General features: G+C 42.2%; 2 protein-coding genes across 2 annotated transcripts in view; one reads left to right on the forward strand and one right to left on the reverse strand.

Annotated features, from left to right (window-relative positions):
* Positions 1 to 398: 398 nt before the first annotated feature.
* Positions 399 to 4350, reverse strand: tmem244 (transmembrane protein 244). Its single transcript, XM_048250881.1, has 6 exons — positions 4152 to 4350; positions 3657 to 3742; positions 2950 to 3026; positions 2573 to 2698; positions 1434 to 1478; positions 399 to 635 (listed from the first exon to the last, which is right to left on the reverse strand). The coding sequence occupies exons 1-6, from the start codon at positions 4242 to 4244 to the stop codon at positions 538 to 540; spliced, it is 525 nt and encodes a 174-aa protein (XP_048106838.1). The 5' UTR covers positions 4245 to 4350; the 3' UTR covers positions 399 to 537.
* A 2294-nt stretch (positions 4351 to 6644) lies between these two features.
* Positions 6645 to 24053, forward strand: part of l3mbtl3 (L3MBTL histone methyl-lysine binding protein 3) — a 41954-nt gene continuing 24545 nt past the window's right edge. The window contains exons 1-12 of the mRNA XM_048249582.1: positions 6645 to 6719; positions 8439 to 8558; positions 9105 to 9216; positions 10126 to 10258; positions 12269 to 12410; positions 13355 to 13439; positions 13755 to 13849; positions 14337 to 14441; positions 14991 to 15126; positions 18269 to 18360; positions 18995 to 19146; positions 23673 to 23749. Of these exons, the coding sequence (XP_048105539.1) occupies positions 8457 to 8558; positions 9105 to 9216; positions 10126 to 10258; positions 12269 to 12410; positions 13355 to 13439; positions 13755 to 13849; positions 14337 to 14441; positions 14991 to 15126; positions 18269 to 18360; positions 18995 to 19146; positions 23673 to 23749 (1231 nt within the window). The 5' untranslated portion in view covers positions 6645 to 6719; positions 8439 to 8456. The remainder of the gene's footprint in view (positions 6720 to 8438; positions 8559 to 9104; positions 9217 to 10125; positions 10259 to 12268; positions 12411 to 13354; positions 13440 to 13754; positions 13850 to 14336; positions 14442 to 14990; positions 15127 to 18268; positions 18361 to 18994; positions 19147 to 23672; positions 23750 to 24053) is intronic.

Here is a 24053-nt window from a genome sequence, read left to right on the forward strand (position 1 = left end):
GATTGTGACCCAAGTGCCTTAATATTTTTGACTGAGAGTTTTAATGTACTGTATAAGAGGATTTACTCTGACAACAGATGTTCAGCACTACTTGTAAACGTGCCAACCTTTTTTAACATTTACTTTGCAGACTTCTTAACAGGGATATGGCACTGCAAGTCAGAACCTAAATGCACCTCTAAGGAGGAATGACTTGCCTGATAATTAAGACATTTATACAGAGCTTGAAATTAACATCCTTTTTACATTCTGCTTCAATAAGGTGACTTTGGTTAGAACTGTATTCTTGGCGTCTAAAAGACACATGATACTCTGCTCAGTTCTGGCATTTTCACAGAACACTGGCAGATGGTCATTGGTGTAAGAGCAGTGAAAGAACAGAGATATTTTTTGCACAAAATATTTATTTTTTCTCAATAGTCTTCCAAATATATATTTCTTTGAAATGTAGAGATCCTAAAACTACCTTTGGTATTTGACGTAGAAAACAATATAAAACAACATTCTTAATCTGTACATACGGAGTCAAAAATGGCATCAGAAGTTTTGGAGGTCAGCTGGGTACACAAAATTATTCCGGAACAGTCTGTATGCTAGTATCTGTCCCCCAAGAATCATCATGACCAGGCCAGCGCCTACAAAAGAAAAAGACATTTGTAAGATTGTACATGTCAGCAACACCCATAGAAGCATCGTGGTTTTAGAAATGTTCAAATAGGGTCATCTATATCACTATGTCATTAAAAATGGTCCCGTTAGACAGTAGTTTGGAACTTGCCATTGACTGTTTTTGTCACTTCCCTTTTAAAGTAAATGTAGGTTAGGTGGGTGATAAATGAAACCAATCATATCTTGGGATGTAATGTAATGCTGTAAACATGACCGCAAACTGCTACCGGGTTTTATAATTAAAGTTGACAGGGAAATCATTGTGTAATCAAGGTAAATTCAGCATAGGTCATGCTGATCCCCTGGGGATCAATAAAGTATCTATCTATCTATCTATCTATCTATCTATCTATCTATCTGTTAAAAAATTCCATTTATATGCAGAAAAATTGTACCTTGACCCTTCCAAATTGCTTTTAGCAGCATTACAAAGGCTACTTCAGGACGCAGACAGGTTCGTAGACCTCACAAGGTTGTGGACAAATCCCCATAATGGGGTTATCATGTTTACGATATCACTAAGCCAAAAGAAAACGGATCCAGTGCTGTGTCGGTCAGCCAAGCTTCAGGTGGAGAAACTATCCACAACCTTGTGTAAATACAAAGTCCTGTAGCCGAGTCTCCTGTTATCAGATATCTAGGACTCCACCTCTATATCCAGATTTGGTGGGCGTTTGTGCCATGTTACTTTTGGTAAATACTATGGTCAGTCACCTTGTCACAACAAAATATTTAATTTGTAATTGTGCTACAATAATACTTACCAAGTGCCATCCACCAGTGCTCTGTGGATGGGATGTCAGACATAACTAGAATAAATCAGAAAAAAACATATTTTTGTTAGAATTATTTTTTTTATAAACAGTTTTAATGTTTAACAGTCCAGCACAAACACAAACAATGGCCAATTCAAAGGCATATCGCTGTATAGGAGTGTAGTGATGATCATTCCATTCATGAGCTAAAGTACCTCCTACAGGTTTCGTCTGATTGCACAACCAGCCACAACTGAGATCCAATCAGTTTTCTGATAGGATTAACTGTGACACCATCCATTGTTTTTCACTAATCTAATTCACTGTCACCTAGCCAGGCTATGTTGAAGCTTGCATCTGTGTAGGAGCTGAGGAGAGGGGGTCTACAACCCTGGCTCTGACATAACTGCACTGAGTTTGACATTATAGCAAACTTTACTGCACCAGACTTTCGAGACTAAGACCTCTGTGGGCATGAACAGCTACATTCATAGCCTGTTATACAGAGAAGCAGAGAGAGAGAGAGAGAGAGAGAGAGAGAGAGATCCATAAAATGCAGTGCTTGACATAGTTTGGTGTACTGGTTTTAGCTGCAGCGAAATATAAACAGAAACTCTCACTAGTGACGCAACCCGACTAGCATGGCTAAAACACCTGCTAATTACAACCATGTGAATAATTCGATATTCGATATATTCGATAATATGATTCGATATGATTGCATGATGGAATATTGAATCAAGTTCTGCCCAAAAATATGTATGAGGGCAAAGGAACTATTGATAATGGTGATGAATTAACACTTGCTTATTATCAATATTAGTGGGTGAAATATTATTCTTGTGTTATACATGTAACTTGTCAATGAGCAACTGAAGATGAAGATCTTATGAACACTAGTGGACAGGGTTGTCGTCTACCTGTGTTTCTAGCCTCAGTCTGTCACAATATACACTAATGGCACACCTGGTTTCCTGGTTTCATAAAACTGTTTCAGGAATAAATGAATGAATGAATGAATGAATGAATGAATGAATGAATGAATGAATGAATGAAAGAATGAAAGGATATGGGAATCACCTGACAGTGGAAGGGTTTGATATTTATTTAATGCTAACCTCCATCAGACTAAACAAGGTCGCATATACCTGCTATGGTCAGGCCAACATGCAGCAGTGTGACTGTGATGGCGTAGTCCCACACCCATTCTTCCACAATCCAAGCAAACAGCAGGCCTCCCAGGATATAAGTCACCTCTGTGGAGATTACACACACTGCAACAGAAAAACACACAAACAAAAACAAAGGCTGAGATTTAACACAGTGGCTGGGGTGTGTGTCAAATAATCGCTATATAATGAAGCGATTCCATAACTGTTCATTTATTATTCTATTTATGGTTAATATGATTAATCTTTTCAATTTAATACATTTACCCCCACCCCACCCAGAAACCATACATTATGAGTGACCTACATGTAAATCACATATGTATAGGCCCTGGTAAAATAAATAAGTGCCATACCTAAATATTTGGGATTGTGCCATGATGGTTGGGTTGTGTAGTCGAAGGGAGCCAACATGCTGTCAACCTCCTCCACTCTATTGGGGCGAGACAAAGCATATCCACATGTGAGACAGATGCAACCCGTACCACACTAGTACCATGACACAGACCTGCCCAGAGAGAGGCCTCGGCTCCACAGTCTTATTTTGATAAAAGAACACAGAAAAAAAAACACTACAGATGTGCTGATAATAAGTGACCAGTGTCCATTTTAGACGCCTTCACGGCTCTTTGGTTGCTTTATAACGCGGCTTTTGTTGCCCTTTTGTGCAGGGAATGCACAAAGAAATATTTTTTGTCAGTGACATTTTTCAGGTAAAACGGTGATCAATCAAATCAGTGCTTTAATCTCTGTACTAACTAACAGCCAATGGAATCTAGATCACATCCCTTGCTTGTTAATCACATCAAAAGGAAAACCGACTCAACTAGGGTGTTCAAAACATTTTAGTGAACATAGTGAGACCTGTACTACATAAGAAGACATATTAAACATAGTCGAAACACTGTACTGCTTTGCTGTCATACTGCAGCTCCTCGTAAGAGGCCAAGCTCACCCTAACAGGAAGTGCTTGTGAGTTGCTCACCACAACACAAGAGGTCGACGCATACAGAACCGGAGGAAGTTCTTCTTAAATACTATGGAAAATATTTCTAAGCCTCACCTGAATATGCCTATGCACAGGCTGACAGCAATAAAGTAGAGTGCATAGAAAGTCACCATGCACATTAGCAAGTTCTGGAGAACAATCTGCAGAAATTAAGATAATGTTATTTGCTTATGTTTCCAGGATGACAAGTATGTACAGAACAGTGTAAAAACAGATATGATCCTTTATCAGTTTTAAATGTTAAAAGTTAAAAACTGTACGCATGGATTGAAATTATTACAGAACACATTTGTCTGAGTGTGACATGTTGTTACGTATATGAAGCCACATAGAAGACAATAACACAAGTCAAAACATTTTGAATTTGCACTGTAAAATGTTTTACTTCAAACAGTTAACTCACTTGTAACCAAACATGACCTGTGTACACACTTTCACAAATCCACACACACACACACACACAAAAACAAAGCGTCTTCTCAGCTAACCTCCTTCACTTACGGCCCAACAAATGGGCTCTCAAAAAAATACATAATGTTTTTTTTTTACCCAAGTGTCGTTAAGTTTGTTGTTGACAGGCAGCTGTCCATGGCGTTTGATGAAAGTGACTGAGCAACACCTGCAGCAGTAGTCCAAAAACATGAATCTTCCTCCCCGAATCTTTAATGGTGGCAGGCAGCAGACATCTACGGCAGACGCAGGTGAGGCAGACACACGGTGCTGGACAAGGGCTGGGCTTAACCGGATTAGCCCAACGCAAAAAGCCTCTCTCAATCTGGGCCGGGATAAAGCCCACCCCTTTAGGCCTGTCCCACACACTCCCTGAGTGATGGGACTAAAAATACTCCACTTACTGTACCTAGCACTGCTAGCACACTGGCTAACACTGGCATGTCTCTTCCATTATCAGTGCTTGACATGGGCTGCATGCAGATACATGTTTGTTGTCAATGTAATTCTGCTTTAGTGTGAATAGCTGGTGGGGCCCAGGGACGGTGGTCAGAGTCCCTCCACACTTAAGGCGGTGAGGCTGCTGACGAGAGTGGTGTTGTCCAAAGAGTCAGAAGGCCTATAGGCCTGATGCCGCAGCCAGCTTTCCCCCAGTATTTATAATGGATTCCTATGTTCTTCCCAAGTACGCACAGGGGAAAAAAGCATGATATGATGTGATGCAGGTTGAGCTGCCTGGCACACATATTGTAATCCTCTCATTTAGCTCAAACTAAGCCAGTGGCATCAGAGCTGCAAAAGGGTGAAATCACTGCAACATCACCGATTATACTGATGCTGCAATGTACTGTTTGTCATGTGCATGTTATCAGTAATCACATTTTGTCATGATGCTTTGTCAGTTATTAGTAATCATACAATATGCAGACAACTCGTCTAATAACTATTTGGTTAACCCATTGTACCTATTTCTACCTAGAATGCATGGAGGTAAACACACACTAAGTTTATAGGTGAAATATTGCTGAGCTTGTTGACAGGAGAAAGAAACAACAAAGGGCTTGACGAAATGGAGTCTCCCTGCAATCCTCACACAATTTCAACAGATTCACAATTATACCATCTAGAATTCAACATGGCAGCTGTGATCTATATGATTTTACAATAAAAAAAAACTCCACCAACACTCACAGGTAAATACTGTGGAATAAGCATGGGGCCCAGAGATTGCATTTACTACAACAAATACAAATTCAAACGTTTCTGTGTCATTGACACTGATATAGATGGCTGATATACAAAGAACATGGATTGCCTATTTACTGAGTGGAATCAATGATAACACAATCTATAGATTGTTGGGCACTTCCTGTTCCCTTATATATATATATATATATATATATATATATATATATATATATATATATATATATATAAACAAGTGCACGCATTGAAGGGATCTAACAATAAACCTTGGAGTATGTGAATGCTGCTGCTTATCATACTAGCCAATGCCATGTTGTGTTGGTGATTGGTGAATACAGTATTTATGTAGTGGCTATTTCTCCATTTAGTGTCTACAATATGTGAACAGCTATTAGACTGTCTACGAAGTCTGTCTACTGTCTGTTTCTTCTTTTAAAAAAAGGTCCATAAACAATTTGACAATGCATACCACAGCTAAAGTTAAAACGATGGAGGGGTGATGCACGGGCATCCAAAATGGACCTGCTTTCTGGCATGTAGCCTATGTTACTAGGTTGAAAGCCGTTGGGCTAACACAGAAAATAATTTGATTACATATTCATATATTCCTCATTAATACATATTGTTTGATGGTGCATGAACAGACGCCTGTGCCCGGTTTGTTACCACAAGACATGTGTCAGGTCCATCGTTTCCCTTCAGCGAAACAGTACAATCTTGCGTAAACGTAGACTACAGCCATTTTTTATACACAAATACTCTTTCCAAGGGCATATGTGCAACTTCTTACAAAGACGAACAGGACCTCAAAACAGGGCAGGCAGTGATCATGCGCGACAAAAGTTCTGCTTCATCCTTCTTATTGCATTGCGTAAAGCATGGTGTTTACAGTAGATATGCGGAACTATGACCACTTATAACAATAACAATATATAGTCATACGCATTGATAGAATGCCCCTTTACAAAAAACCCACGCGTCAATTAGCCTACACCAGACTTTGTTGTTCTGCAACGAAAACATAGCTGCTAGCTTATTAAAACCGAAAATAAGCAAGGTCATGTGCCAGAAGTGATTACTAGATGTGACCGTGCGTCCCATGACTTTACCCCTTCCCTTAATTCAACTATTTGTCATATTTCACTGACTAGCTTGCACGTTGGATATTATTTTTAGTAACAGATGGCATTCATGTTGTTTTATTGAAGCAATGTCGTGGTAGCCTGCAAACCTTGCGTCGATCGTGGGATTGTGTTTGTGTTTTTTAATGGTTTACCTTCCCGATAACCTATAGTTTAAGGTGTGACATATTTTTGGAATTTGCCCGGCCAAAACTTTCGATATTGGCATCATGTGTTCTCGTATGAAGCTAGGGCAACACTGCAAGCACTCGCACAGCCTCTCGCTCATGCGCACTGACTGCTGCCTGAGCAATTTGTCAGTACTCGTGGGAGAATTTGGGTAAGAAACACACAAATTAAAACAATTGTATCATAGAATAAAACTGTTTAGGTCGCAAATTACGCACTATAATAAACCGCGGTAGGTTGTACTTTACTTTCGGTAGAGGTTTATTGCGACAGAATTAGACTAAAACTTAGCAATAAAGTACAAAACGACTGGACGTGTCATCAATAATTTCAGCCAGGAAGAGCTTCAATGTGATAGTGCATGAAATGAATTACTCTTTTAAACGACTGTAAAAGTAGCGTCGAAAATTACCACAGTCGATAGAAAACGTTACGTTGTACATTTATTGTGTCTTGCAGACGCGTACTAAATGATATTTTGTACTCTTTCAAAAATAATGCAAGGTTTAGTGCATTCCCTCGTATGGCTGGAAGCGGCAGGAACTGGGCGCTAGTCAAACGAGCGAGACGAAAATATATCTATCACCATTTTCTTCCATAGAGATTTTTTGACACTTAAATTATTATTTCTGCTATAATGCAACGAGTCTGCGGGCCTGTGGGTGAGAATTATATAGAGTATATTCCAGCTCCGCCATTTTGGGAAACTGCCTTTAAAACACATTAAATAGTATGAGACCAAAGAAAAGTGTTTATATCTGATACAATGCGTTATTCGCGGATTGCAGGGCGATTGCTTCTTAATGCTTGTAGCACACCTAGTTTTTCTAATACAAAGAAAACCGCACAGGTTGGCTCGTATTGAATCATTTCGCCCTACTCGTTATAAAAAAGTATTTGGGGAATAGAGCTCGAAAGAAATATTAATAAAAGGCAAAACAAACAAAGCGAGCCAACTGAAAATACAAATTTATGTTGGCATATCACCTCCCTCTGTCAAACCGGCTGGCAATTTATTACATCACACCTATTACATTATAATTAATCCAAACTATTTATGTAGCCTGACAAATTATTTTTACGTTGAAACCTAGCGATCATGATGGATTTCAGACAGTTTAGGGTGAGAAATCAACTATTCGTGTCAAAATGAACTTAGTTTAGATACCTATTTGATGAATAGATTATCTACGATTTGCACTGTTAATGTCACTGGTTAGATGCCTGCACTTAGCCTAATTTTATGGTCTGACAAACAAATAACATACGTAATACGCGATCATAAATTGATACAAGTTATTAACATGCATATGAACGCGTTTATTGACAGAGAAGGGACTGGATTACTATTTTATTTAGTGAAATCTGTTCAAAATACGTGCGAATTTCTCGTCTCCATTTTTTGCTTAGTGATTTCATTGTTGAATAGGGTCTTGAAAGTTTCCAGCGCAGTCGTTCAAATATAGACAGCAGCGACATCTAGCGTTGGAAGGGCGGGATGGTATAGCTCGCTGTACAGTAAGACTAGGCCTCACATCAAGCCCCGAGCAGAGAAGTGATTGTGAAGGAAGCCTTTGGTTAGGACAGAACCAAACGTGGTTGTAAGAAAAAGAAAAAAAAACGTATAGAAGCATAGGACAATCATTTCTTTTGTATATTGTTTTATCAGACTATCAGTGCTAGCTGTATGGCAGGAGCTAAAGTTTAATGTTAAGAATTCCAAATATGTTTAAAGCCATTCAATTCTAGCATAAAGTTATATTTTTGTCTCCAGCAGGACTACTGGTAAAAAAAAAATCATGTTTGATGATTGTTAGGAAATGTTATATGATGATCTCCCCAAATTAAATGAATTGCATTCTTCTTGCAGACAAGCTTAGCATTTGTCATGGAGGAGTCAGCCATGAATGCGGCCACTCCTGACTTTGACGTTTATGGAGCAATGGATTGGAAAGATGGAGTGGGAACATTGCCTGGAAGTGAACTGAAGGTTTGTCATTCCCATCTGCCAAAGTGCTTGTTGATATTACTTCATTGTTGCTTACAGAGGGCTGGGTGAGAATTGATGTGAGTGTGTGACTATTTTGGACCATGTTGGGCTTCCAATGACTGTAGAAACTACCGTTAATGTATAGATGACTACAGTATAACATATTATGTAGTTATTGAATATAGCACTTGACTCACAAATCAATGATGATAATTACAACAGTGATAATTTACTATAATATATATATATATATATATATATATATATATATATATATATATAATATGGATATTTACGGAATAATTGGCAACTTGCATTGTATTCTTACTTTAAAATGATACAACTACAGTCCTTACAGAGACAAGTAGCGAATCTGATCATATGGAATTGTCAGTTTTGCTAAGTTTGCCTCCGTAATACCTTTTCTGACCGCTCGGAAAAGCTTTGGGGTTCCTTTCCACCTAAGACCCTACTAAGCTGGTGGTGGCCTTGGCTTTGAAAACAAACTGCACCATGAGTCAGACGCCAGCCCTGTGCTCTTTTCAGTTCCGGGTGAATGAGTTTGGGGTCCTGGAGGTCATAACCGATGAGGCAGATGACGACAGCGTTAAGAAGGCCCACGCCACGACCACATGGGCAGTCCCCACTGCCCAAGAAGGCAAGTTAATGCACTTGCTTTTGTTGTCCAGGACAAAAGAATTGGTGCTTTGCTAAACTGCTAGAACTCAAATGTGTCTGCGCAAGCTAAGCCACTTTTGTTGATGTGTTGGGCACATGAAGGTTGGTGTAAGGACAAAAAATGTAACCCCTTTTTGATTTCTGTTTCTTTGTAATTGACTGATAATCACAAACAGCTGTTTAAACCACTTTAGGTGCTGAGATATTATTGAGGTGCACATGTAAGCCCATTTTGATCATTTAAGACCAGGTTTGACTACCAGACATTGCATTTTAACTATGGACTTGTATTGTATGGATATCATGTAATATTATGGGAAATCATTTTGCTACAACTTTTGTTGTTTCAGTGCATCTGATGACTCCTGCTCAGGCAGATGTAGTCTGATTTGTTTAAGGCACTGTTAAATTGCTAGCATCATTACTCTACAAATTAATCTAAGAAGATGTTAAATGTTAATGAAAAATTAATGATTTTCTATCATGTAGCCTTTGAGGCAGTCTTCAGCATTGGCGTCTTACTGTAAACCCTTACTGAAATTCAACACTAACTGGAAGTCAAAAAGAAATGGCCATCTTTTTTCTGCCAGAGACGTCTCGTCTTGCCTGCCTTGCCTATTGTGACAAAAATCAACAGCTCTTTCAATCTCCACCCTTCACTGTTGCTCACTGGGGCTTTCCCCTACCCCCCTATTTCATCATCTCTCTCTTTCTCACACCCACCCTTTCTCTCTGTCCTTCTCTTATTCTGTAATTCTCTTTCACTCCTTTTTCATTTCATTTCATTTCATTGCCCCCCTCTACCCAATCCCTCACCTTCCCATCCCGTCTCCATCTTTTCTTCTCCTTTCCTTTCCATCGATTCCATTCCATCTTGTGTTCTCTCCAGTGGTGAAAGAGGAGCATCGTCCCTGGGCCCAGCGAGGCCTGGTGTGTGTGCGATGCCAGAGGAAGGGCTCGGCAGTCGACTTCCTGCCTGAGGGACGCCACTGCAGCGAGCGTTGTCAGCAGCAGGACCAGGAGTGAGACCCTCAGCTTCGCACAGCCTCTGTCTCCTAGCATCCTCAGCTTCAGCACCACATCACTTAGCACACACACACACACACACACACACACACAAGACCTGTGAGGCTCTTTTGTTGGTTCATTTCAGTAGCATGGGAGCTCCACATACATTTGTGTTTTTTATCCCTCAAAAATCGGCCTATAAGCATAACATGATCCTGTTACAAAACGATGTTTCCATCAGCAGTGTTTACAACACAACCCTTCACCTGACCATTACTGTTCCACCAAGAGAGGACAGCTAGTGTATGTCTTAGATGCCCGGTATTGCTCTGCTGTGAATGTGCTGTGAAGGTGAATTGTGCTAGGTGCTAGGTGCTAGCTGCTAAAAGGAGCTATCGTTTTTTTAATAGCATTTGGAAGCCCGTGAGTGCTCCGACACTGAACTGTGTCGTTCAGAATACAAATATTCAATTGAATATACTTAGGCGCATAAACGCAGGTAACTACATGGACTGTGGATTCATATTCATTTGTTGTCTTGCCATTGTTATGCTGCTCAGACAGTAGATTTTCATGTGTCATTCTTTTTGAAACGTTCTTATTTCAATGTTTTTATCATAATTTGGGGAGAGTATACTGTGTGTGTATAGTAAGTAGTATTTATATAATTAATATAATTTACTGTTTTATAGTAAATAGGCCTCAGATGGAGTTTGCCTCCCTCTCGCTCTCTCCCAAGCCAGTGAATAAAGGACACTTATGTAAGCGGTCAGTGCCAGCCCGATCTCTCTGGCCTCGCCAACCACAGCCCTTATTCGGCTTCTTTTTCGAAAATCAATACTCCACTCCCGCGTGCTTGCTCACCCGCTCGCTAGCCAGCCGGCCGGCCGGCGTGCAGGGGGCCTGGTGTGCGGCTCGCGGTCCCGCGCACTAAACGCCGTGCAGCAATAATTCATCAGTCTGCAAACGTAAAGCCTCGCTAATGCAATGCAGCTGGAGAAAGAGAGAGAGAGGGATGGAGAGAGTGAGGGAGGGAGGTATACAGAGGTAGGGAGATGGGGGGGGGAAAGAAAGAAAGAGAAAGAGTGGTAGTTAAGAGATAGAGGAGGAGGCTGGGGATTGAAGGAGAGAGAGAGAGAGAGGTAGGGAGAGAAAGAGAGAGACAGAGCGAGAGAGAGGTAGGGAGAGTGTGTGCTGCATTGCCGTTGGGCCCCCGTCTCGGCACATGTATCCATTGTCTTTGAGAAGGAGTTGCTGCCAAGCGAATGTTCATCTTAAAGTGGTATTCCCTCAGAGACTCTAACACTGCCATGGCAACACAGCCTGAGACAGGGTGGGGGGGCTGGGGAGGGTCGATGATGGGGGTTAACAGCAGCCAATGAGTGCTTAATGACATTTTATTTGGATTAAAGCAGGACTGAGTTCAAGTGACGTGAGTTCAAGGGAGGCATTGGTGTTCATGATAACACCGATTTGGCTTAGGAGCTCTAATGTCACAAGGACTTTTAGAGAGTAGTCAAGAGACTTCATAGTTTCCTTGAGTGCTGCTGTCGTTTTGAGAAACGACGTTTGGAGAAAAATACATTGCAGTCTACCCACTTTAACAGTGCGAGGTTGTTGATACAGTAGATGATAAGCATGGCTTGATAGTTGCTCTGCGCTCTCTGCTGGATTTGTAACATTTGAATGTTTGGGAGGCCGGTGCCATTTCAAGATTCTTGTGTAGTAGTTCTCATTTGCCTTTTCACAGAGATTACATCTGAATTTGACGAAAGTCGTACAATTCTGTCTAAGTAGATAATACAATACTTATCCAACAGAAAAAAAAAATCAAATTTAAATTCATCTTAAATATGGTGATTTTAATGTAATACAAGTCCATGTAGTGTTTTTGCTCAGTGTCAAATGAGACTTTGTAAGGCTTCAGATGGGATTACAAGTGGCCATTTCTTTACCTGATACTTGCAATGAGACCACAATATAGTCCTTAGTGAAAGCTGTTTTGGTGCTGTCATGACCTGCAGAGAGTGGAATCTGAAGAAAGACACTACCAAGAGCAACGGAGAGGTGATTGGGGGCACCAGGAAGAGACACCTCCAGCAAGAGAAAGTTCCAGAAGAGACGGACAGCGTGATGGATGTACCTGAGGATGACGACGAGGACTACGTACGTTTTTACTCCTCTCTTCCCTTATACTTCTCCTTCATCGACTCCTTACACTTTTCTTCTTACATATTTTTCCGTCTGCTCTTCTCTTTCATCCTCCTTTCTTTTTTTCTTCATTCTTTCTCTCAGTCTCTCCTCCCTACAACCCCCCCATTGGCAAATCCTGTGGGAATTCTCTGCTGCTTTTAGAATATGGAGCATAGCTTCCGCAGGGCCACTAGAAATGTGTCACCATCGTAGATGAACATTTCTTTCTTGTGCCAGATCAATGACGCTCAGATGCGGGCAGCTAGGGACCTGGATGATATATTTTAATATAATCTTGGTCACCATGACGGCATATACGTCTAACAGAAGAGCTGAAACCTGTCCGGTCACAGCTTGTAGTTTAGCAGAAGACATCATGCTGTATGGTTGACATGCCCAACAAACAACCTCACAATAGGATCCTGCTCTCACTGTTAGAGCAATAGTGTGATATTTAAAAGCTTTGACAAAAATGAAAATATGATTAAATGATATTTAGTGATGTTAATGGATACTTATCATTCTCGTGTTACTTTACAAAATACATCATTATTTCTGATTCTGGCCATTATCATCAGCTTAATTGTATTTATCCACAAGATTCATTGACTTAAAGTAGATGGTAAAGGGATAGTATACAGCTCATATTACTGTGTATGTGGTCACTGCAGACCAAATCTGTGGGCCAAGTATTGCTAGTGTCTTGTGCTAGCAGTTAGATGAATTGTCGCCTACATAATGGTTTAAGAAATTCTTCTAAAAAATAAAATTAAAATGAAATGTTCTTTCATGAGATGACACTGCAGTTTGTGGTTTTGTCTGTGTAGACTTCCATATTGTCATGCTGATTGTGCGCTGTGTCCATACTTGTTCAAGTGAAGTGATTTTAAACAGCCACTGTGTGTGGTTCTGTACAGGAAGAAAAGGACAACAGGAAGTCCACACGCGGGGCACCTCGGGGACGGAGGAAACGGAGAGGCGATGCAGCTCTACTCAGGCACAGTGAGTTTGGGCAGGCAGGGAGGGAGGGAGGGAGGGAGACACCGAGGCACTGAGAGGGACACCCATGTGGCTGTGTCTTCAATGGCTTCAAGGGCTTTTAAGGATGGGGCAGTTGTCATGCTCAACACTAGGAGCATGAGATGAAGCCATTTGGTCAATGCTTATAGACACACACCCACACACAAATGCAAATAAATATATACATGCATGCATACAGACACACATATAGATTTAGTGAACATTTGTCCTGATTTTTTCAAGAGACCCAGTTATGTTATACTTTCTGTATCCTAAATGAAAACTTTTGTCTTATAGCGGTGCCTTACGGAGGGAAAAAGAAATCTTGGTGCTGGGCGTCGTATTTGGAGCAGGAGAAGGCTGCCGCGGCCCCCAACAAGCTGTTTAAAGAGGTAAGACCTTCCCTCTGGACACATAAGATGACTCTGGGTTCTGATTGTCGGAGCTAGTTAAATTGGACAAGGTTTGAAATGATTAGGGGGTGAGTCCACAGACACAGTCCTTCTGCTGCTTACTCTCCACCTCTCTGATTTGGTCTTAGCTACGTGGGCTAACCGACTCCATAGTAGCCCCTCACAGCACGCCAATAGTCCTGACCTGTCACCCTCAATGAGCCAAATACATATACCCAGCTCTCCCTGCATGTCTCGTTATCTCTTAGCCCTTAGCACTACAATTAGCTTCTCTTTTAGTCTCTTTGTTATGCGCATGAAGATGCCCTCCTGTGTTTTATGCCACTACTTGTTATGCTACTTCCAGTGGAACTAAACGGACTAAGGCATTAATGTGAAGAAATGTGTGTTTTTTTTGCTAACAACGTTGGGACAATTAAGGACATAATTGAGCGTGACTTGTCTTTTTTTTGGTGTGTCTCCACAGCACCAGTCTCTCCCACAGAGCAAGAATGGCTTCCGGGTGGGGATGAAGCTGGAGGGGGTTGACCCCGAGCATCCATCCATGTACTGTGTGCTGACCGTGGCCGAGGTGAGGGACGGTGGACCGGCTTTTTGCAAATTAGAGACCTTTTAGTGCTTTTGTTCGACGAGAGTGGTTGTTGATGATCATTCGATGGTGTGAAGTGTCTCTTGTCTTGTGCATGGTTGCCTATCTTTGTGGTGGTGCGGGGGTTTCATTGCACAATGTCCGAAGAATGGACATGCTGAGGCATGACTTCATGAGCCTACAGCTAGTCAGTCTGTCCCTTCTTACAGAAGACAGTGGATATTGCTTTGGAGAAAAATAAGCAATCTCTTTGAAAATCCTCCTTTCAAGTATCTCTGCAAATGTTCGCTCTTGTCGCGGTTATCTAGTTAGCTCTTACGGTTTATAACTTTTCATTTTGTGTTACCAAAGAACATTTATGGGGGGGGAAAAAAGGCATTTGTATTTTTTTATCCAGCATTATTTGGAATTTACAGTTGAATGGAAAGTTGTCTGGTTACTTGAAATGTTACTTTGCCTGTATCTATTCCAGCAAGCTTGCACAAAGCCCAAGTGAGCACCAGTGATCTGACATTCCACATCTCCCCGCAGGTCTCAGGCCACCGTATCAGGCTGCACTTCGACAAATACTCCGACTGCTATGACTTCTGGGTAAACTCCAACTCCCCCGACATCCACCCAGTGGGCTGGTGCGAGAAGACAGGACACAAGCTGCACCCTCCCAAAGGTGAGCCAATGCACCACCCACACCTTTTCGCCCCACTGGAAAAACAAGAAGGACAGGGTAGATTGGAGATCATCCCAAACTCAGTGAGCTCCACTGGCTGATCAACCGCAAACTCAGCGAGCTCAACTGGTTACTTTTAGCCGCCCACATCAAATTCAATCAATCGCTAACGCTTCCCTACAAAGTAGTCTCCGGTTCTACACCAACTTACTTGAATGCCCTCATACAGGCATATGTTACCTCCCGACCGTTGCGCCCCTCCAGTGAACGTCGTCTGGCTCTGCCACGCGTACACTCAGGGCAATCAAAACTTTTCTCATCTATTGTTCCCTGTGGGTGGAACGCGCTACCAGTTCCTACCAGAGCAGGGGTGTCCCTCTCTACCTTCATAAAACTCCTGAAGACCCAGCTCTTCAGAGAGTACCTCCTCTACTGGCACTACCAACAACTAGTACTGTACTACCTTGATTATTTCCCTTGTTTGTAAGTGGCTTTGAATAAAAGGGTCAGCTAAATGAAATGAAAATGTAAATATCTCTCCACGTTGAGGAAAAAAAGCTAATTCTAGACAGTAAGAAAGCATCCGTATGTGTGTCAATGTAGCGTAGCATAACCTGGTCACTTTGCTTGGGACGAAAATGTGCATGGCAGCGCATATCAAAAGGACTGTCCATGCATTCCAAAAGGCCCAGCTGTCACCCATCCCACATCCCATGCCCTCATAGTGGACAGACCTAAAAAAGCTCTGACAGAAACAGCATGCCATGCAGTCTTCACCAATGTTGACCATAGCATTGACCACCCACTGTAAACAAACAAGCCACATTTGGCATTGCACTGGATGGTTTGAAACACGTAAATTGCTCAATGAAGGTTTTTGTTTGGTGCTGTAAAATATAATTAAAGCTAATGGATGTGGTGGGATATCTAAGGCCTCCTTTTGTGCTCTTTGCAGGTAGTGCGGTGGCCAGAAGTCTCGTTGGAACATTTGTTAGTCTGTGACCTGGAGCATATTGGCAGCGGAGTGCCTTTTCAAATGGCTCTCCAGATTACTATAAAATCAGCATAGCTGTTAAGCATGAATAATCACAGGGTTCCCGCGGATCCTTAAAAAGTCTTAAATACAACTTTCGTTTTTTAAGGCCTAAAAAAGTCTTAAATTGTCGGGGATGTCTTGAATTTTCGAAAGGGAGGTATTAAATTTGCGTATGGGACCGCCAGCGAGTGAGCGAGCGCAAGAGAGCGAGTGAAATGTCTCCATCCATCCGAACGCAGTTGTATAAGTGACTATATGCCTGACGTATTCGTGGTGTAGCCGAGGCCTGAGAGATACGCAGGTAGCCTACGTGAGCGGGAGAAAGTTGATAAGCCAGTTAGCGATAGGGTGGCCATACGTTCGAATTTAGGTCGGATATATGGGTTTTAAAAGCCCTGTCCGGCGTCCGGCGCAGCCTCAAGCCGGACGCTCATTTGTCCTTCTTTTTGAAGTTGCGCTGGGCATCTAGAATCTTTGCTCGGATGCAGCATGGTTTCACAAACTATGGACGCGAAGACTGCTGGTCAAATTATGCGCAGTGCTTCTGTCACTCATCTGATAATTTGCTGCGCAATTTATGAAGGAACCACGGACTGACTTGCATTTTCGCAATCAGAAGGAAATACTGTACATGTTAAGTTGATCTGTTTGCATCTTTCCAGCGTGTGTTGCTGGCCTAGCCTAGGGAAGAAAATATCTGTCTAAGTTATAATACCTGTAATATCTGTCAGCAGCTTGCTTGCCAGGCTTTCCCAGTAGGCCTACTTCGCAAAAGTTGTGAAATATAACTGCATATTTTTTGATTGTCGGCGGCTGCTACATAAAAAAAGCGTCGTTCATAATAATCGCGTGTTTGAGATGAAACCAGCAGTTTTCAGCAGGATCCGAGGAGGACCTCTCTCTTAATTAATTTAAAACAAAACAATAGTTTTACAATGTTTCAGTCAAGCTTTAGTTTGTTTAGATACAACTGGTATGCAAAATGTAAAGTAGTGGATTAACTGTAATTTGCTGTGCTGTATATGGGACATATGATGCATATGGGAATACATGCACATAGTAAATTATATAAAGTAGGCCTATTAAAATATTTTAATAGCTTAGTCTAACTATTAAAAAAATATATTGAAGGGAATCCAGTCCAGTGCACATGTCTTTGGCAAGTAATATAGGCTACTACAGATACAGGTGAAGAACAGTCAGTCTCAGACAGTAAGCACAACCAGATATGTACAGCCAGCTTCAAAAGCAAGCAGCCCAGACCCTAAAATTGGGCATTTTTATAGCCGTGAAGGTAATTCACACAATTATTTTTCTTTCGCCAAAATATATTTCGTAACTTCTGTAGACATCCAAAATTAGGTGGGGGTTAAAATTAGTAGAAAAAAACAATTTTAAGTTGTCATATGTATCTTTTTGCCGTGGTATAGTCTTAATTTTTCCATTAAGATGTCTTGAAAAGGTCTTAAAAGTCTTTAAATTTGCACTTGGAAAATGTGCAGATACCCTGTAATCACAAACATTAAAATTAATTGTGGAACAATAATGTCTTAACATTACATTTAAAAAAAAGGAAACAGACTGACCATAACGTTGTAATCAGACAAGATAATTTAGGAGAAATAAAAGTGTATTGCATAAGATGGCAGGAAAAGAGTGGATATGAACACAAAGAAGAACATGACATTGTGACAACCAGGAGAAACAGACTCTGATTGCACTTGATTACTCAGTCTCTGCTTTGGTGCACACTTCTGAAAGCCTTCACTGGAAGTGTGTATGAATGTTTACTTCTGAATGCCTTCACTGGAAGTGTGTATGAATGTTTACTTCTGAATGCCTTCACTGGAAGGTGTGTGTATGTTTACTTCTGAATGCCTTCACTGGAAGGTGTGTGTATGTTTACTTCTGAGAGCCTTCACTGGAAGTGTGTACCGTTATGCATGTTTACTTCTGAGAGCCTTCACTGGAAGTGTGTGTGCATGTTTTTTTCTTGCACATCAGCTCTTGGTGGGTTATCCTTGTGGTCAGTGGTCAGATTAACTTAGAGATACATCCAGTCTTATCCTGTGTCTCTGACTGTGCTGTTCACATTTCCCACCCTAGGCATAAAGGATGAGGAGTTCAGCTGGTCGTCCTACATAAAGCAGAACAAGGCCCAGGCTGCACCCAAAGCCCTGTTTGAGAACCAGAACACGGTAAACACCTCTCTCTCTCTCACACACACACACACTGCCTCTCTCTCTCTCTCTCTCTCTCTCTCTCTCCCTTACTCTCTACACACACACACACACACACACACACACACACACACACACAGACAGACTCTCTCTCTCTCGAAACACACACAGACACACATTCGATTTTCTCAACCAGTCTCAACCAACCCAGTCCAGTCAGCCAGTCTGTTCTAATGTAGGCTGCACTGCCATCAGGCTGGACATAGAGGGTTGGTGACAGACAGACAAGGCCTTGCTTTCAGGAGTGATTTCAGGGTGATTTCACAAGTGTTTTGATTGTCCTGTGAAACGAATCACAGTGGTGTCAGGTGTTGCTGACTCATACTGTGGCATACTTTATTTGTTTTATGAAAAACCTGAACATCCATGAAATATAGTCACTTCCCCCCGTGCAAACGGATTGGAATTTATATGAAGTTCAGAAAAGACTCAAATCAAATAATCTTCGCGACAACAAAAGACTGAACTGTACAGTATTTCAGCCTAGTCAACAGTAAGAAGAACAGGTGAACAGGTGTCCAGTTTTCTGGTCAAACTGAAGTGGTCATACGAAGCTGTTATGTCTGTTACGCCTCTGTCCTGTTTCACACAGACCGTCACGCCTCAGGGCTTCCGAGTCGGGATGAAGCTAGAGGCAGTGGACAAGAAGAACCCCTCGTTCATCTGCGTGGCCACGGTGGCAGACATGGTGGACAGCCGCTTCCTGGTCCACTTCGACAACTGGGATGAGAGTTACGACTACTGGTACTGTGTGGATTAGCTTCTGTTGTGTGTGTGTGTGTGTGTGTGTGTGTGTGTGTGTGTGTGTGTGTGTGTGTGTGTGTGTGTCTATGACTACTGGTACTGTGTGGATTAGCTTCTGTTGTGTGTGTGTCTGTGTGTGTGTGTGTGTGTGTGTGTGTGTGTGTGTGTGTGTGTGTGTGTGTGTGTGTGTGTGTGGTACTGTGTGTGTGTGTGTGTGTTGTGTGTGTGTGTGTGTGTGTGTGTGTGTGTGTGTGTGTGTGTGTGTGTGTGTCTATGACTACTGGTACTGTGTGGATTGAATCTGTTAGGGTACTTCTGGATTTGTGTGTGTGTCTGTGTGTGTGTGTGTGTGTGTGTGTCTATGACTACTGGTGTGTGATTAGCTTGTTGTGTGTGTGTGTGTGTGTGTGTGTGTGTGTGTGTGTGTGTGTGTGTGTGTGTGTGTGTGTGTGTCTATGACTACTGGTACTGTGTGGATTAGCTTCTGTTTGTGTGTGTGTGTGTGTGTGTGTGTGTGTGTGTGTCTATGACTACTGGTACTGTGTGGATTAGCTTCTGTTATGTGTGTGTGTGTGTGTGTGTGTGTGTGTGTGTGTGTGTGTGTGTGTGTGTGTGTGTGTCTATGACTACTGGTACTGTGTGGATTAGCTTCTGTTGTGTGTGTCTGTGTGTGTGTGTGTGTGTGTGTGTGTCTATGACTACTGGTACTGTGTGGATTAGCTTCTGTTGTGTGTGTGTCTGTGTGTGTGTGTGTGTGTGTGTGTGTGTGTGTGTGTGTGTGTGTGTGTGTGTGTGTCTATGACTACTGGTACTGTGTGGATTAGCTTCTGTTGTGTGTGTGTCTGTGTGTGTGTGTGTGTGTGTGTGTGTGTGTGTGTGTGTGTGTGTGTGTGTGTGTGTGTGTGTGTCTATGACTACTGGTACTGTGTGGATTAGCTTCTGTTGTTGTGTGTGTGTCTGTGTGTGTGTGTGTGTGTGTGTGTCTATGACTACTGGTACTGTGTGGATTAGCTTCTGTTGTGTGTGTGTGTGTGTGTGTGTGTGTGTCTATGATTTTATTTTCTGTTGTGTGTATGTGTTGGATGACCTAATACAGTTTTTTCTGATTGCTTAAGCACATTTTTTTGCAAAACTTTACACACAAATAGGAAAACCTTTCACCCAATTAGCAAAACATTGTAGTTCTCTTGCAAAAGCTAACACACCTTGCTTAACTCTTCACACCTTCATAAAAATGATGTTTTCATATCAAACAGTAAACACAAGCCATCACAATAGTAAGCACACAATGTGCCAACTACACACTGATGGTATGAATAAAAATCTGGCTCTGTGCACAGGGTAGACTATGTCAATTTTAGGTCATACTTTTGTCATAGATCTGTAAACATACAGGGATCCAAACTTCAAGTATTGGTGTTCATTTACACACATCAAAACAAACACAAGTGTGTTTTTCCAAGTCAAAACACCAAATAGCAATTTCACTGAGACAAAACAAATCGGTCTACATCGGGTCGTCTCTCTCAAAATTTCGTCTACATCACATGCAATGTCCTAGTCCAAGGCACCGGGGAAAATATATTCTGGAATGACGTATCCAGACCTGACATGACAATATCCCCACATGTAGACTGATTTTTTTGCCTGTAAAAGGGCTATTTCTTTCTCTTCTTACCCTTCCTCTTCCCCCTCCTCGTCCTCCTCTTGCTCCTTCTTGTCCTCTTCCTCTAACTTCACCTCCTTGTCATTGTCATCCTTTCCCTCTCACTTCTTTACCTCCGCATCCTCTTCCTCCTCTTCTTCCTCCTACTTCTTCACCTCCACGTCCTATTCTTCGGCTGATTGCAAAGTGAACTAAATATCTAAAACAGTTTTCACATGAGAAAGTGTGCCAGAGAGTTGGCAAAATGGTGTAATAATAGCCATACATGTGTATAGATTTGCTAGGAGTGTGTTGATCATTTGGAAATTGAGTGTAAAGCATTAGTTGTGTTTACAGTTCCGTAAAAAGAGTGCTGTGCAGTGAATTGTGCCTACAGTTGTGCAAAGTGTGTGTTACAAAATTGCAAACTGAGTGCAAAGCAGTGTTTTTGCTATAAGTATTAATAGTTTTAGAAATTGTGCTATAAGAATCACGGTTGTGTTTAAGCATTCAGAAAAAACTGTAATAGCATGATGGTCACTGAAAAAGCTAAAGCTGTGAATTGGGCCTGTGCAGTTGGAGTGTGCTATGCCATGTTGAGGTCTAAGTGCCACTGGGTGGCGCTGTAACATCAGTGAGGGAGACAGAGCTGCCTGTCAGAAGCAACCTTTCTATTCTATTTGCTATTTGTAGCATAGAGTGTCTGTGACCCAGTTATGTTTTATGTCTTTGCCAAACATAAAGGTTGTAAGGTCTCCGAGTCACTAACCTAATATCGAACTCCTCAGTGTGTGTGTGTGTGTGTGTGTGTGTGTTTTGAGGGAGAGAGAGAGAGAGAGAGAGAGAGAGAAAGTCTGTGTGTGTGTGTTTGTGTGTGTGTGTGTGTGCATGTGTGTGCATGTGTGTGCGTGTGTGTGTGGGTGCGTATGTGTGTGTGTGTGTGTGTGTGTGTGTGTGTGTGTGTGTGTGTGTGTATTCCCTGGGCAGTGTGTCTCTCTGTGGCAGCTGTAGCAGAGGCTGTGTGAGGGCCCGGTCAACTCTGAGTGCTGCGCTCTATCTGAATTATGAATGATCTGCTCCCCTAGGAGCATCACACACACTCTCATGATGCTGATCTCTCTCTCTCTCTCTCTCTCTCTCTCTCTCTCTCTCTCTCTCTCTCTCTCTCTCTTTCTTTCTCGAAACCATGAACACTTGCAACAACAACTCTAAAACCATCTCCAAAACATGAGAATCAGACCTCTGACAGCTGGTAGAATATCTGACGCCTAACAGCTCAGCTGCTACATGCTGCCACTAAGGTCCGACTTAAAGATAGAATTCCCTACGAACATTAAGTCTGGTGCAGTAGATGTTGTCTTGTGTCTTATAGATAGATAGATAGATAGATAGATAGATAAAGACTTTATTGATCCCCAAGGGGAAATTCAAGTTTTGGATGTAGCCCTTTGAAATATGACTAAGCGAAACTGTCAGTATAAATCCCACACCGTATTTCATCTCCCATTTGATGTCATGATGACCAGGTTGTTTGTTTGTTTGTGTGTCTGGGTGGGGGGGTTGATCAACTGCAGCTGTACACACCCCCGACCCAGAAGGCCCATATGGCGGGCCAGTCGAGTGCTGATCTAATCATGAGTCAGGCCAAAGAGGTTGGTGTGCGTTAGCTCCTAACTGGCCTGGTCCTTGAGGTAGTCATTCAGAAGCTGCTTATTCAAATGCCGTTTGGCAAAAGCTAGAGAGAGATTGCAGGGCACAGCATGTGGTGACTTTATAGTGCTCAATTATCCCATTGGTTCTACCATGGGTTCCATAGTTCCATTGGTTTGGAACGTTTGCTCTTTCTGTGTCATATGTTTTTTTTATATGCCCCTATAAAATGGCTCCTTTCACTACCATTGTAGATGAATTTGTCTGTAGTATTGTTTTCATTTTGTATAAACCCTGCGCCTAGACGGGGAGGTTTAACATCAGCTCCTCAGTCTGACCTCAGCGTTGATAAACAGGCTCCGTGGCTTGTTAAGAGTCTTTGCCACATGTATAGTTGGCTACCCATGTGTACACGCATGGTCATCAGGCATCTGATGATGACCCACAGAGGTGAGCACGGGCGAGTCCGATGGCATAGGCATCCTCAGCGTCAGAGCGCTCCTGTTTAGCAACATGCTAGGGTGCCTGAGCGCACGTGTAATCGCTCAGAAAAACAAGCTGCCGTACTGACCATTATGCACAAGCTCGTTTGGGGCTGTGGGTGTAATGGGCTCTCTGACCTTTGCCTGTTTTTTATGGGCTGTTTCTCCCTGGTTTTGGAAGAGATTTGGCAGATAAATATCACTGAGTCGCAGTGTTAAGTACCATTGAAGTGCTATTTATGTCAATGTTGGTGTTGATGTCACCAGAGGTCACAAAGTAAACAATCCCTCCAAATGAGGAGCGCTGAGGTCTACTGGTGCTGAGGTATAACTGCCTACAGCTTCCGTACCACACTTGGGTCCAAGTGTCCACGGGGACCTGGGTTTGAGTCTGACCCAGATCATGTCCTGATCCCACCCCATCTCTCTCTCCCACTCACTTCCTGTCAGCCTCTTCACTGTCCTGTCAATAAATGCAAAAAAAAACAACACCATTTTCCTCTGTGTATAGTATATAATAATTATGATACAATTTTGATTCACGTAATTTTGATTCACTGTGTATAGACAGCTCTGTGTTCTGCTCTGTAATCTAAATGCTGTTGTTCAAGAGAGTTGGTGTTAAGTGGGCAGAATATTGAGTGAAGCCAGGATTAGATTTGCACCTAATGTCATCAGATGTCATTGTTGCATTGTTCAACTTTGGCTCATTATTTGTTGATTGTTGACTTTTTTCATCTCGGCTCTAGGTGTGACGCAACGAGCCCTTACATCCACCCGATTGGCTGGTGCCAGGACAATGGCAAAACTCTGACCACACCCCCTGGTAAGCTTTGCATCATATTCCATACTCACATCATACATCAGCCGTAGCCTGCTGGTTAGGGCTTCAGACTTGTAACCGGAGGGTTACCGGTTCAAACCCCGACCAGTAGGAACGGCTGAAGTGCCCTTGAGCAAGGCACCTAACCCCTCACTGCTCCCTGAGCGCCGCTGTAGCAGGCAGCTCACTGTGTCGGGATTAGTGTGTGCTTCACCTCACTGTGTGTTCACTGTCAGTGCCTAGTCTGTTTCATTAATTCACGAATTGGGATAAATGCAGAGACCAAATTTCCCTCACGGGATCAAAA

This window comes from Alosa alosa, chromosome 8 (assembly GCF_017589495.1).
Source record: "Alosa alosa isolate M-15738 ecotype Scorff River chromosome 8, AALO_Geno_1.1, whole genome shotgun sequence".
Classification (NCBI taxonomy): domain Eukaryota; kingdom Metazoa; phylum Chordata; class Actinopteri; order Clupeiformes; family Clupeidae; genus Alosa; species Alosa alosa.